General features: G+C 35.1%; 1 protein-coding gene across 5 annotated transcripts in view; it reads left to right on the top strand.

The window, feature by feature from the left end:
• The window catches only part of LOC110024004 (golgin candidate 5), a 51660-nt gene that overhangs the window by 10339 nt on the left and 26966 nt on the right, over positions 1-14355 (top strand). For all 5 annotated transcript variants that reach the window (XM_020723708.1, XM_020723707.1, XM_020723705.1 and 2 more), the window contains 3 exons: positions 8868-8939; positions 9468-9542; positions 10831-10945. In XM_020723708.1, the coding sequence (XP_020579367.1) occupies positions 8868-8939; positions 9468-9542; positions 10831-10945 (262 nt within the window). The remainder of the gene's footprint in view (positions 1-8867; positions 8940-9467; positions 9543-10830; positions 10946-14355) is intronic.

Below are 14355 nucleotides of genomic sequence, written 5' to 3'. Positions count from 1 at the left end.
AAAATATTTCACGATTAAATTTAACAGAAGTCTATCAAGATCAGGAGAGAACAAATTTACTTGGGAAAGATTTCAATACCCAAGTACCACATGACCATCCCATGACAGATTTCGAAAATTCCATGCATTGAACCGTGGGTCCAATTCATTAAATATGAATACATTTACGGGATGTGAAATTACTCATCGCATGCTAGTAATCATAAAGTGAATGGAGATTTTGAGCTAATCATAAGCCTCTTAGAATAACTATCATGAATAATAAAATCGATTAGCAATGTTGGGGGAATAAAAGAAGCAAGATAAATCATTGAAACCTGTTTTGAGAATCTTAGAATTGGAAACCGTTTGTTGACGATAGAGAAGCAGTCTTCGGAATCCTGCAGCTTGGACGATCGAAAGAAGAAGACGATCGAGAGAAGAAGAAGCGGGCAGCTGGGGTTTTGATCGAGCAAAAGGACTGAGCGGAAGGCAGGGGTCTTTGGCGCTGTGAAGTGGAGACCAGCCGAGCGGGAAAGGCGAAATAGGTCCTGGTGCGGAGAAGAGAGAAGGCGAGCAAGATTTGTCGAGAATAGGGAGGACGAATTTGTCGAGGAACTGAGCTTCGGCGCAGTGAAGAGGAGACGAGCTGAGCCGAGCGAGGTTTCGGTCGAAACAGGCAAAGGCGAGCGGGACTGGGGTCGAGCGGTCTCCACGGAGAGAGGAGAGGCAAAACTGGAAGGGATTAGCTGGGGTTTGTCAAGCGGCTTCGGTGCAGCGGAGGGCGAAGCAGGCGTTTCAATCGGTGAAGGGAGCGAGCAGGCGAGCAGGAGCGGCGGCTAGGGGTGTTGCAGAGGAGGAAGTCGGGATCGGTAGAGGAAGAGGGAGGCGAGCAGAAGTTTTGGTCGGTGGGGGGAGTCGAGCGAGGCCCTCTGGTGCTTCGATCGGTGGAGGAAGAGAGGAGACGGGGTCGAGCGGGAGGCCTTGTTCGATGCCGCGGGGGGTCTTTGGCGCAGAAGGATCGCTGGAAGGAAGTCCTGTCGAGCGAGGGAGATGAGCAGGAGCGAGCGGGGATTTCGTTCGCTGCTAAGGAAGGAGACGAGCGGGAGCGAGCGGAGGATTTCGTTCGAGTGAGAAGCAGCCAGCCGAAGCTCTCGTCAGCGAGAAAGAAATAACCTGCTAGAGAAAGAGCCGTTACGCACAACATTGGCGGGGAAATTAATGATTTCCTTAGGCAGGGGAGTTTTATTTGGCATATAATAACTCTTAATTGAATTTCATTAAGGCTGATTATATGATTCATTTGAAAATTGAAATTTGAAATCTGAAATCGTTTAGCCTGTGTTAAGCCTGAGTCCAGCCCGAATTGCACTTGAGCTGAGCTCGAACCCGTGCCACGTTAAATAAAAAAAGTGCATCGATATCCGTGCTAGTCGCTCGCGCGCGAAACCATAACAATGTGGGTGTCCTTTCTAGCTAAAGTCGACATTCCGGACGCGTTGACGCGGTCCGTTTTGTCATCTGGGGTCGTCCAGACGAGTTCGCCGACGGGCGAGTCGATTCAAGTCAAAGTCGTGTGTGGTGCAGGGAGTGCATGAATTGCGGCGTTCTCAAGTAATCGAGTCACAAAGGGTTCACCTAAGGCTGTTCGATCCTATAGGAACTCATTTTTGAGCCTTCTACATGTTGGTCCTTAGCCTTTGCAACTAGAAGTTGAGTGCTTGGAACCAGTCATGCGAGTTCTATATGTATATATATATATATATATATATATATATATACATACATATATATATATATATACATACCTATATATATACCTACATACATCTACATACATACGTATATATATATATATATATACATACCTACATACATACCTACATACATCTACATACATACGTATATATATATATATATATACATACCTACATACATACCTACATACATCTACATACATACGTACATACATACATACATTTTTTTTTTTAAAAAGCCCAAGGGCAATTATATTAAAGAGAAAAAGGTACAAATAGGTTGTATGAGTGGGCCCAAATAAGCACCCAACCCATACGGTACATCACACAAAAAAATAAAAAAGAAAAATTAAAAAACCCTAAAGAAGATGGTACAAATAAGATCAATTGGGTCGACCCAATTTAGTTCTGCCTCTGCCTCTAGTTTTCGGAAGGGAACCATCTAATAAATTGGTGAGATGCGTACCATTGCCCGAAGTAATCAAAGCATCATCTATTAGATGCTTAGCTCAAGTAGATCTTCATTCATCTTCTTCCTCATGGAAGTGTAGACCTGTCATTCCTCATCCGAAGATTGTTGCTCATTCGGATGAGATGGTAGTGCTGCAGTAGAAAGATTGCCAACAGTTGTGCCCACAAGAGGTTCACATGTATGCGAGGTAAGAGTTGTCGCCTCTACCCCTGATATTTCCTGAAGATGGTGAGCTGCAAGATTCTCCTGATTATCAGTCCGTGTGGGTAGGGGTTCTTCAGTACTATTTTCAATTGGGATTGAAAGTGTATGTTGCTCAGCAGGGCCATCCAACTTCTCATTAATCGCATAAACAATATTTTCAAGGGGAGGGTCCACATGGGCAATAGAATTAGACACCAAATCATGTCCTGTGGTAGTTTTCTCTCCAGGTGGAACAAATATATCCTTAAATCCATCATTATTCACTTGATCTTTATATTTCAAATTAGGATGAATCTTATGATATTTATCAAGAGTATGTTCAAACATCTTACAATGAGAACAATAAGGAGTTCTATGCTCTATGACAATTTGTTGCCAATATCCATTATGAGTTGTGCCCAACCAGACTTCAGTAACATCAGGTAAAATAATATCTCTTTCCACAAGTATTCTTGCCATAGAAGGTCTGGTAAGGTTGAAAGTGGGTAGATGTAGCTTCATAGGGTCCCCAAGTATGACACAAATAGAGTAAAAAACATGATGATGAAAAATGATGATGAAAAAAGTGAAGCTTGAGACCAGGTAGACTAAACCATACCGGTACAGTAGGAGATTCATGATTGGGGTCAAAATTCAGGGACCACTTGAGTAACTTCATTGGTTTACCAGCAATGTTAAGATATTTTTTGGAGAAAATCCGAGTGTAGTCTTTAGACACAGTTAACTGACTCAATACACGCCTTCCATCCATGAGCTTAACCTTCCACTTTCCTTCTAATTTGAGATCATCAAAACTTTTCCTGATAACTTCCATAGGTGGGTGTTCCCATTGAAAAGTGCCCCCATAGAAATTTTCCAATGAGAGCAAATTTGAATTTGTCAGTCAGGGTTGAAATTTCTGACTCTGAGAAAAAGAGTGTTGCTGTTGCCTTCTCACTTTTCCTGCTTGCATTCTTAATAAAGGAACAATCACCTGTATCATCACGATACTCCTTATAACTTGAGGGGAAGACAACCACCGTCTACCCCTGAGGATTACCCACCACGTGGGCAAAGGAGGTTTTGCCAGGTTTCACCGAAGAAGAAGTAAACTCCATCACAACAACAAGGAGAAGCCCTGCCAAGTCGGGCTGAGGGCAAAAACGACGAACAGAAGAGGTCGGGGCGAAGCTGCGCAGAAGGGATGGTTCGGGATATGTTTATGTATATATGTGTGTGTGTGTATACATATACATAGAGATAGATATATACACATATATACATAGAGATATATATAGGCACGCCCACACAAATATATAGACACCCAAAAATATATAGACACAAATACACACACACACTTATAAATTTATTTCAAAAGCCGCTATAAATAATTATGTGGACTACTCCTGAAAATGGAGCATTTCTTATATCCTGCAGTCTGCCTACTAAGTGTACTAATCGTTTTTCTATAGCTCAGGAAATGATTTTTTTCACCATTTATTTAGGTTTGAAACAACTTCATTACTTAGCTGTGAAGTTATTTTCCCTGAATGAACTTACTGGGGTGAATGAATATAATATGCATGCACTGCATAGATATGTTCAGGAGAAAGATAATCAAATTAATATTGTTGTTTTTTCAATGTGCCATTACTATTTTCTCCAGAAAACCAGTGTAAGTTGGAATTGATCTTCAAAGGAAAATTTAAAATAGTGTGATACAATTAGAACAATATGTGCTGTTGAATGCATTTCTTTATATTGAGGTTTTTACCTTTTTTTATTTCACTCTGAGTTGCCTCAACGCTGACCATACTTTGCTAATATCTGAACTAAAAATATTAAATTTTTAATATGTTTATTTACCATAAAAATATTAAATTTTTAAACTAAAAGGGAGTAATACTTCCATCTGAACTTGACATGGGTAGGGATTAGAATATTCAATCTTATATGTGCATTGTAAAAAGCATATTTTTTCTTTTAAGGATTCAAATACATGTATAGTTGGAACAGCTTTTTCTCATTATTCTTTTTATGCCACTTTTTCTAGTCAAAATCCTGAATTTCCTTCACTACAAATATATCAGTTCTTTTCATCTTAGAGCTAATATTTTCTACATGAAATTGTTGTGATTCTACAACATAATATTGTAATGAGGATATCATGATGATTCTTAGTACTTAAATGCGATTAATTAGTAGTGAACTTGGCGTAAGACAGGCATTACTTGGCGTAAGACAGGCATTGTACTCTATCAATACTCCTTTTGAAGAGGATGATAGCATGAGATGAATAAGTGAATTATCTTTCTTCAATCTATTCTGTATATTCTTCTTTCATTTGGGTGTTTGAGCAAGCTCAAATTGCTCAATGAGGATTGATGATCATATCATTGTGCTCTATTGCAGTTTATTTATCCAAGTCAGCAGTCATTGAAATTCATTACTCATTTTGTCATGTGATCTTGTGAAAAATTACTTAAGAGTCCAAATCTAATCTTCTCAGAATCCCTTGATGCCCTTCCTAGTCCTCCTTTGATTGTGCCACCAAGTTGCAGTGAATTCACGTCTCTATTGTGATTTCATTCGCTCCAATATTGTGCTGTACTTTTCATTATTACTTCTCCGTTCTCCATCACCATGAGGGCGTCTCATTTCACACCACCAAAGTTTTTACACTGGTCTCCACCTAACATATCACAGCTTTGTTTCACCATATCAAAGCCTTCAAGAAGCAGCCTAACGACATCCTGATCTTGAAATTTTTGTTAATTTTTTCAGAATCAACTAAATTTGACAACCAAGTTCAACCCCCTTGCATCCACTCCAAGAAACCTCTGATCATAACTTCTATCTTTATTTTCATTGGATACCAAGTAGCGCCAACCGTATTTTCTATTTAAGAAATTGCACATTTTGCTGTTGGCATCGATGGAAAAAAACAATTTCACCTCTATTCATGTCCCTGCGTCATAACATCTCTCTTCTTCTCTTCTTTTTTTGCCTGCTTCGACCTTCTTCAACTGCTTCTTCCATCTCCCGCGTCTAGTTCCGTCTGCGATTTGCGATCCTGTCCATTTGTTGTCTCGTCCGCAATCGGTTATCTCATTTGCGATTCAAGTCTCATCCGCAATCTCCGATCTCGTTCGCTTCGTTTGCTTCGTTTGCTTCGTTTGCTTCAAATCTCCTTCGCTAGCCATCACTGCTTCTACGACATCTTCGACTGCTTCTTACGCTTTGCTTCGTCCGCTTCGGCCGCTTCAACATCGGCTTCGATACTCCTTCCTAAATCGATGGCTTCGACTTCGACAAACCATAGATCTTAGGCTTCGACATTCATGGCTTCGACACTCTCAGGCTTCGGCATTCTCAGCTTCGACACTTTCGGTTTCGACACTCAAGAATTGAGGATTTTTGGTCCCGACAAAGGTTTATGTTGGCAAATTGACGCTTCATGATAAGTCGACATCAATTTGAGTGGGGATGTCAATCAGGAGGGATGAAAATCAGACAGCTAAATTAAGAGTTTTTTATAATTAGAAGCTTTCTTATTTTCAATATCTTATTTTCAATATCTTTATTCTGATTTATTTCCCTTGTAGCTGAATATTTAGATTAGGAATATATATTATTAGGTTACCTAAAATAGATTATGCAGAATATTTTGTACCTAAAATAGATTGTAAGATTATTATTTAATGGAATGAAAGCGAAGAGAAAATGAATAGAGCCTATTCAAAATTCAGCCTATTTTTCTCAAAATTTTGACAAATAGTTCTCTTAGACTTCCTACTGGCTACTTTATATTGTTCTCATTTCTCTTATGTTTTATATTTAAATCAATTTTCCTTAATAAAACTTCTTATACTTTATCTTTTCATGCATATTATTATTTAACCCCGATTATTTTTATTTATAAAAAATTTTCTTTTGAATTCTCTATGTTTATCTTTTGTCACTTGTTTAATAGTGCTTGTTACTTTATCCCACATAAAATTAGTTTTTTCATGAACATTCTAAATATTAAAATCTTATATTTGCTCATAAAAATATTTTTATTTGTATCTTTTAAGTGCCCTTCATCTAATTCTATGATAATTTTTCATTATATATTTTATTTTCCAACTTTTCATCTCAAAATCCAAAATGAATAATCAATTTTGAGTACTAAAATTTTAACTTTGAATGATCTTGTAATCTTTTCATTCTCTGCGATCTCTTTTTCTCCTAAAAAAATAATCAATTTGTGTTTTATTAAATCTATTCTTATAAGTAATAATATGCTCATCTCTTTTCTTAAATAAAATATTAACAAAAGTAAAAATCATAGGCTAAAGCAAAATCCAATATGATGCTACCTTAGTCTTTAATCAATCTAAAACTGTAACCACCATAAATATTCTAAAATCTTCTACTACTTTACCAACATGTTCATTTAAATTTTCTCAAATAAATATTTCTTTTTTAAGAGGTATTATTTGTATTAATTTTTTAGGTCATTTCAAAATTTTTCTTTTGAACATATATCTAAGCCTACTTGTGGAACATAAACACTTATGATTCTTAGTCTCAATAATAATCTTTAGAGCTCTAATTCTATCTCCAATTCTATTAATTTTTACAACAGTATCTTTCAAACTCTTATCTATAATTACATTTTAATCATTTCTAGTACGACTGCTATATGAATACCAATGTGTAAAATCTAAGATATCAATCTTCTTATCTTGAATGCATAAGATATTTATCTTCTTATGAATCATACTTTTTTTAAATTCCATTAATTTACCTATGAAAGTATTTATATTCCAATATCTTATCCTAATATTAGTTTCATAGACTAACTTCTTTGCCCGAATCTGTCCATAATACGAGAACATTTGCTTATTTAACATTGCAGTCGGGCGTCAGTGCATTGACCCTTCCACACTTTTCACTTTATTCAATTCATATGTGTAGTTTTCAGGGGATGCTAGGGCATTTACACTACAATTCAAAAGATTCATGTCATGATTTTTTCGACAAGAGTTTTACACTGAATGTTGACTACCCTTTATTTTTTGTAGTTGAGGCTTGGGACTTGGCAATGACAACAATGGGATAATTTTTTTTAATTGAGGTTGAAAATTGGTTAATTAAGAATTTTGTTGCATCGCTAAGTTGGAAGACTATAGGTAAGTTGAATCGCTATGTAGCATCTTACTTGATTGTATTGAAAGAAATTAGCTTGCAATTAACAAATCTTAAAAAATGTCTTGAATTGAAAGTGCAATTCGAATCATGAAGAACATTAACGATGCTTCGACGGCGTTTCATTCTGAGGAAAAGTTTTGATGGATTTCTTCTAATATCCTTCACAAAAATGCCAAAGAAGACATGACTTAGCTTAATACCACTTCAAGGACTAGCGCCCTTGATAAGTTTTGTGCACTACTCTGGATGCTCAAAGGATTGATATGGCCATTGATGATAAGTTATATGTACAAGCCTCCATTATTGATTCCTTTAAATCATGGATCAAGATTGGTCAACGTTGGTTCTGTGACTTTATTGTTGCTTTAGCAGACATAACAAATACACTTGAAAGATTTTGGTTGAATTGATAGCCATCACTTTCATTGGATCTATTGGAGAGATTGAAATTTGATGACAAGGCTGTTGTGAGGGGAGTAATATTGTGATTACACAACATAATGTTGCACTTAGGATATTAAGATGATGCTTAGTTGAATGTAGCTAATCAGTAGAGCAACTAGCTTAAGGCAGGCATTGTACTCTTCAAATATGGCCTTTTAGGGAGGATGAGAGCATGAGATGAATGAATGAATTCCCCATCTTGTATCTTGTTTTTTTTTTCTTACTTCTTTGGGAGATAGGATTTGCTTGAATTTCTTGATTAGGATCAGGGATCCTATCAGAAACACATAAGAAAAGGCTTGAATTTGGTTTCTAGAATCAGATTTCGCAGTTTAACACGAAGTGCATGAAATACAATTCTTGGCTCCATGTGTCTCAATATGAAGTGTGTTTTTTTTTTCTTTTTTCGTTTTCAAACAATCTATGCAAAATAATCTAGCTCAAACAATTTAGTGACTGTTTTGTGAATGTCATTTATTCAGGAATATGTTTAATAAGGCTCTTCTCTAGTCCTTTTACCTTCTAAGTGCATCCAGCATCCCTGCATATAGTCAGATGCCATGCTGTTTTTCAGAGTTGCCATCATGTTAGAACTAGTACTAAGGTAATAATATTCCTATTTTTTCTGTAGCATCTTTCCTTGACTATTCATTTTTCTAATTTAAGTTTTAGTTGATTGAAAAAAAATGATGGAAACTTATAGAAACCTGTCTTTCAGAGGGTTTGAGACATTCAATCTGCAGCAATGCCATTACATTTCTTTTCTGTTTTATTTGATGCCATGCCAATGTATTATATGTTGCAACTTATCACCTTCTATTTAAATTTTGTATTAGGCCAAAGCTGATGAAATTGCCAAACTTATGAATGAAAATGAGATGTTGAAGTCTGCGGTTGAAGAGTTGAAGGTATTTACTTGAATTTATGCTCTATTTTTAGCCCCTTCTCTGAAAAAAGTTTTTTGTGGTCATTACTTTCTAAACCTGCTTGAAATTTGGCTGATACAATCTGCTGTGTAGTTGTTTATGTTTTTCTTTGTTCTTGTCATTAGACACTCTCTGTTATATTTTTCAGGATTCGATTAACTTTTCATTAATATTTGCATCAAAACAAATATTAAAACTAACTTCATTTCTTAGAATGCCAACAAGTAAAATCGTAGGTTTTTAGCATATAGAAGCCCTTTTAACACAATTATGCTTATTTGTTGTGTTGTAAGATGCCAAAAGGGGGTATGTCTTCCAAGGCTTTAAAATCATTTTGAAAATTGGTTTTGAAACATGAAATATATTTTAAGTTGTAATAGCTTGAGTGAACATGTTTTTACTCTCAGTATGATTGCATTTCAGTTTGTCATGCCAGTTTTTTGTTAGCACTGCAAAGCAGTAGAACTAGCAGTAGAACTTATAGAAATAACTATTTTACTTTATCTGCAGAGAAAATCAGCAGAGGCAGATATTGATGCTCTTCGTGATGAATATCATCAAAGAGTTGCCGCTCTGGAGAGAAAGGTTATTGTTGCTTATTTTTCCTCTTACATATTTTTTGTTTGGAATTGCTTATATTGTTCCTCTTCAATTTACATCAATTTTAGTTTTGATTGTAAGGGAACACCACTGGGGGGATGAACGGGTGCATAGTGGAGCATTTTGGACTTCTATTGAAATCTACAAATTCAAACACTCACAATTAAAACACTAATAGAAGCAATGCATTTTATCAAATAATTACACAAAGTAATTACTTAGATAAATATACACATGTAAAAGGAATGATGTACACAATGAGAGAGTTAATATAAATGAGCAGACAAACATTTGTCACAATATAATTTAAAACGAAATACACACTTGTAATTAATTAATCAAATTCTAGAAGTTTGACACCGCACTGGTTAACTAAGTTGTAATCTGTTTATGAAGCTAGTGAGTGAGTTATGACTATTAGGCTCAATGTTAATGATTTACTCAATTACACAAGCTAACCCAAATAATTCCTAACCCCAAAGTTACTGAAGTGCTTAAATTCAAACACATGAATGCGCTAGTAAACTTGAATGCTCACTATAAGCTTCCACCACAATGACGTTCAATTTCAAGCAAGTGGATTAAGTAAATAATGCAAAAATTAGAAGCTAAGCTATAAAGATATTGCACAATGAAATTTTTACATGGTTCAACCCCAATCGGGTTACATTTAATGCGCACGCCATCCATGGATTCAGGTTTCACTAACTTGGAGTTGCAACTACAAGTTCACTTCTTACTCCTCAATAAGATGGAGAAAATTTTATTTACACCATCTTTGTTAAAAGGTTAAGTCTAAACCTGCTCGATTCAACAAGCTCAGCCAAACTTTATAATGCTCTGCTAGGTTGCACTTGTTATTTAGAGTATCCACGGGGTGAACCCTCATGTTTTATGTAGTTTCATGGTTCCATCCTTGCACAGCATTGGCACCATGCCGTGCTGGAAATTAACCTTCTGATTACCATTATTCTTTACTTCTACAGCCGTTTGTTAAAATAGCTTTAGTTACACAAATTTGTCTAGCTTTTCACTATCTTTCAATGGAGTATCATTGAAAAAATACTAGAATTTTGCACTTACAAGAATAATACTAGAGAGAGTGATTTGGAAGGCTAAATTGCTCAATTTTTAGTATTTTTTTTCAATCATCGTTTAACAATTTCTTCTTGGAATTGTTTTGATCACATTTTCTAAGAGTATTTAGAATGCTAGAAAATGATTCAGCCCAGTTTTATTTGGTAACTGTCAAGAGATTTTGCAACAATTTCAGGTCTACTCCCTTACTAGAGAGAAGGATGCATTAAGAAGAGAACAAAACAAAAGAAGCGATGCAGCTGCTCTCCTGAAAGAGAAAGATGAGATAATTACTCAAGTTATGGCTGAAGGTCAGTCATGGATATGTTTTCACTGTCACCAAGTTTAGCAATAGTACATTTTCTTAATATTTACTTATTTTTACAATACTTTTTTTAAGTTTGACCTTAAGTGAATGGCTACAATGTGCCCTTTGAGAGATATCTTTTTTGTTTTTATGTGGCTGCAAATGTTGTCTTGTAATGGATAATTTCATTTCTTACTTTTTTTCAAGGCTCTAGCATGTTGAAAGTAGGTAAAGAACAAAGGCATGGCTTTTGCTACAAGTAGGTTTTTGATAGACAACTGTAGCTTAAAAGAATTTCTTATGCTATGAATTCCAATTTGCATGGCTTTAATCATCTGTATTTTGGATTGTGTTGAATGAAAATTTTGGATAAAGGTATAACTTCTTAAAAGGGTGAAGAGCAAAAGATTTTCTCGAGTTTTTTAATCATTTAGTTTGTTTTTATTTTTGATAAAATTTTGTAGTTGTTTAGATCGGTAGAGTAGGAAAGATTATCGGAAGTTTTTGATTTGGCACAATAAGCCAGGATCTGTACTTCCCAAATTTGTTGCTACCGTAAATCACTAGCAGTCTATAGAAATGACCAACTACAACAGTCGTGGAACTTAAAACTTGTGGGGTGTTTTTTTAGAGTTTGATATATGGTATTCATCCGTCTCTTGGTGGGGGTTTAAAATTAGTTTTTTCCATTCAATTTGTTCTGTATTAACTTTGATATTCCAAATGCATTCTAAACACTTGATCAAGAAAAAAACTTGTTTAATTTATTTGGAAAATTGAAAGGAGTCTATTGTTTCTAGTTTTAGAGCACATTGTTTTTTTAATGATAAAACCTTCAAGCTTGCTTAAAAATTTTGTTCATACTTGTAAATCTATGGCTGGTGGTATTCTTGGCTTATGCAAAGCACATGTTTGCTAGTTTTAATTAATATTTTGCAATTATTTCATATTTTTTCCTTTGCTTAAACTCTAAGTTTATTACTTTGGTGTATATTTTCTTCCAGTTCAGTGAATTGATTTTTCTATCTAGATTTTTTGCTTAGTTGGGCCTGCTGCAGTTTGTTACCTGAATGTCTGAAACCCTCCAGATTTGTCCTATATCTGTAAAATCCGAGTTTTTGTATTGTTGAAGAGTTTCACACCCATTCTACAGACAGATGGCGAAGCTGTAAAAAAACTTAAAAAATAAGTTTAGGCTGGCATTTGTTGCCAACCAACCCCCCAATTTCTTCTTATGGATAGTGAGCCGGGTTGCTGCCATTGGGTGGCTAACAATATCATTCTTAAAAATACAATGCACATACCATGCCTTTTAGATGAAGGCTCTGTCTGGGGCAGCGTTTTAGCCACGGTGCTTTTTCCTGCTGCCATGATGGAGTTTGCGGTGGTATTCATCTGGCTTTTTCTGCAACGTGGTTGCCTGCTTTTAGCGTTCTGTGACCATCTTTCACTGGGTTTGTTCTGCGATTTCACTTCCTTTTTCTCTCGAATCTCTCAGCTGTACTTCTGCAGACCGTAGTCTCTTGCAGATCTCTCGGGTTTTTCCGATTTGGTTCTTTTTTCTTTCTTCTCGTTCGAGTGTGTTCTTCATTTGAGGTATAATGAAACTTGTCTATTTTCCGTCTGCATGTTCGGGTGTGTTTAATTAGGGTTTATAGATTTGTCAATTTCTTCCTCTTCTGTTATGTGGGGGCAGCTCTTTTCTGTTATGTGGTATGCAGAAATATTAAATTTTTTATTTTCTGTGTAGCATTCTCTAGTCTTCTTTCTAATTGTTGGGAGTTTAGGGTCTTATGAGACAACTCTTATTTTTTTTTGATGTTATGTGGAATATGCAGATTTTTTAGCATGGTTTCTGGGTTTTTGTCATATATTTTGTCCCTGTTTATTTAAAGTTCCGGTGTATATGGTTCAAATTTTCTTGAGCATGATTTTCAATATTGTTTTTTGTTTCTTTTTAAGATAGGTCGTATTCGCCAAAGAGTATTGACGACTTTCCTTGTTAGTAATTGTTATGCCATCTTGTTTATTGTTTACTGTGCATTGGCCTCTACTTTGTTTTGTTGTTGATATTGCTTAGCAATTTATATGTGGTTGGCTTGGATGAGTCATCGACATCCTTAAATTTTATTTCTTTAGGATTAAAAAAATCAAGTGTCCTTGGTGAACCTTCTTCTCTATCCCTAAATAGTGGCAATTGAGTGATTGCAAGCCTTAGTTTTGATTTTCCTCTTATGAATTTTGCTTTTATTATGCTATTATGGCATATAATGTTTCTTACAAGATGAGCAAATGAAGATTGGTCATGATATTTAAACAAAGGGTGCTGAGGTTCATGTATGTGAATGTCATGCAATTTGGCACTATGTGATGTGTTAATAAAGTGGATTTATAGTACATTGCGTTGGAAGCTTTGATCTTTGGGGTTAGTGTTGGTTATTGTAATTTGATAGCATGGAAGCTTGCCTTTGTTTAGCTAATATTAATGAGTGGCATATACATACATACCATACCACCCAATAAATATTTAGGTTGTTAGTGGTGTTTGCAATTAATTTAGCAATTTTCGTGTCTATCTATTCTTTATAAATTTTATTCCAAGTTTTGAAATTGGACTTGGAATCAATTATTTTATATGGAGGCTTATGATGATTCATATGACCCTAGGTTTTTCTAGAAGACTTTTACGTTGCTATGATTTTTTATATATATGAGTTTGTCCTAAAGTGATCTAAGGCAACCAAAATCCCCCTTTTTATGAGTTCTCTATCTTGTTTTGATGATTTGATGGCAGATTCTTTATCTCTTTATATTGACTTTGAATTGTGGAATTTAATCAAAATTTTAAACTTCTTTTTTTTTAGTTTAGGGTTAGAAGATGGGCTTATGTTGCAAAATTTTTACAACTTTTTTCGCATATTTTGATGTAATCTTTTTTCAATAGTGAGTTGCAATGTGAAATCAAGATAAGATGGTTTAATCTGCTACATGGGAGAGATGTTGTGCTTGTTTTTTCTGTAATTTTTGTCTAAAGAAAGTAGAATTAATAAATTAACCTACAATACATTTCAAAAAAGAAGACTACCATAATATAATACAAAATTTTCACGAGAAAACTGATAGAGAATGTGACAGAAATCAACTAAAAAATAAATGAGACTAACTAAACCCTAAACCCAAAACACAATACCGGCCAAATAAACTCTTGTATTACAATATTTTTATTTTTTGAAATTATGCAATATGTACATTGAGGAGTCGCACAAAATAACCCTTTCATGCTACAATTTTATACATAAAAATGTTAAAATTACAAAATAAAAATAAAAATTGAACTGTTTGAATACCAATGATAGAATGAAAAAGTTAATAAAAAAATTATGGGCATAGAATCGACAAAAAGAAATAAATAAT

Source organism: Phalaenopsis equestris, unplaced genomic scaffold (assembly GCF_001263595.1).
Source record: "Phalaenopsis equestris unplaced genomic scaffold, ASM126359v1 Scaffold000240, whole genome shotgun sequence".
Classification (NCBI taxonomy): domain Eukaryota; kingdom Viridiplantae; phylum Streptophyta; class Magnoliopsida; order Asparagales; family Orchidaceae; genus Phalaenopsis; species Phalaenopsis equestris.
This window is presented reverse-complemented; position numbering and strand designations above follow the sequence as displayed.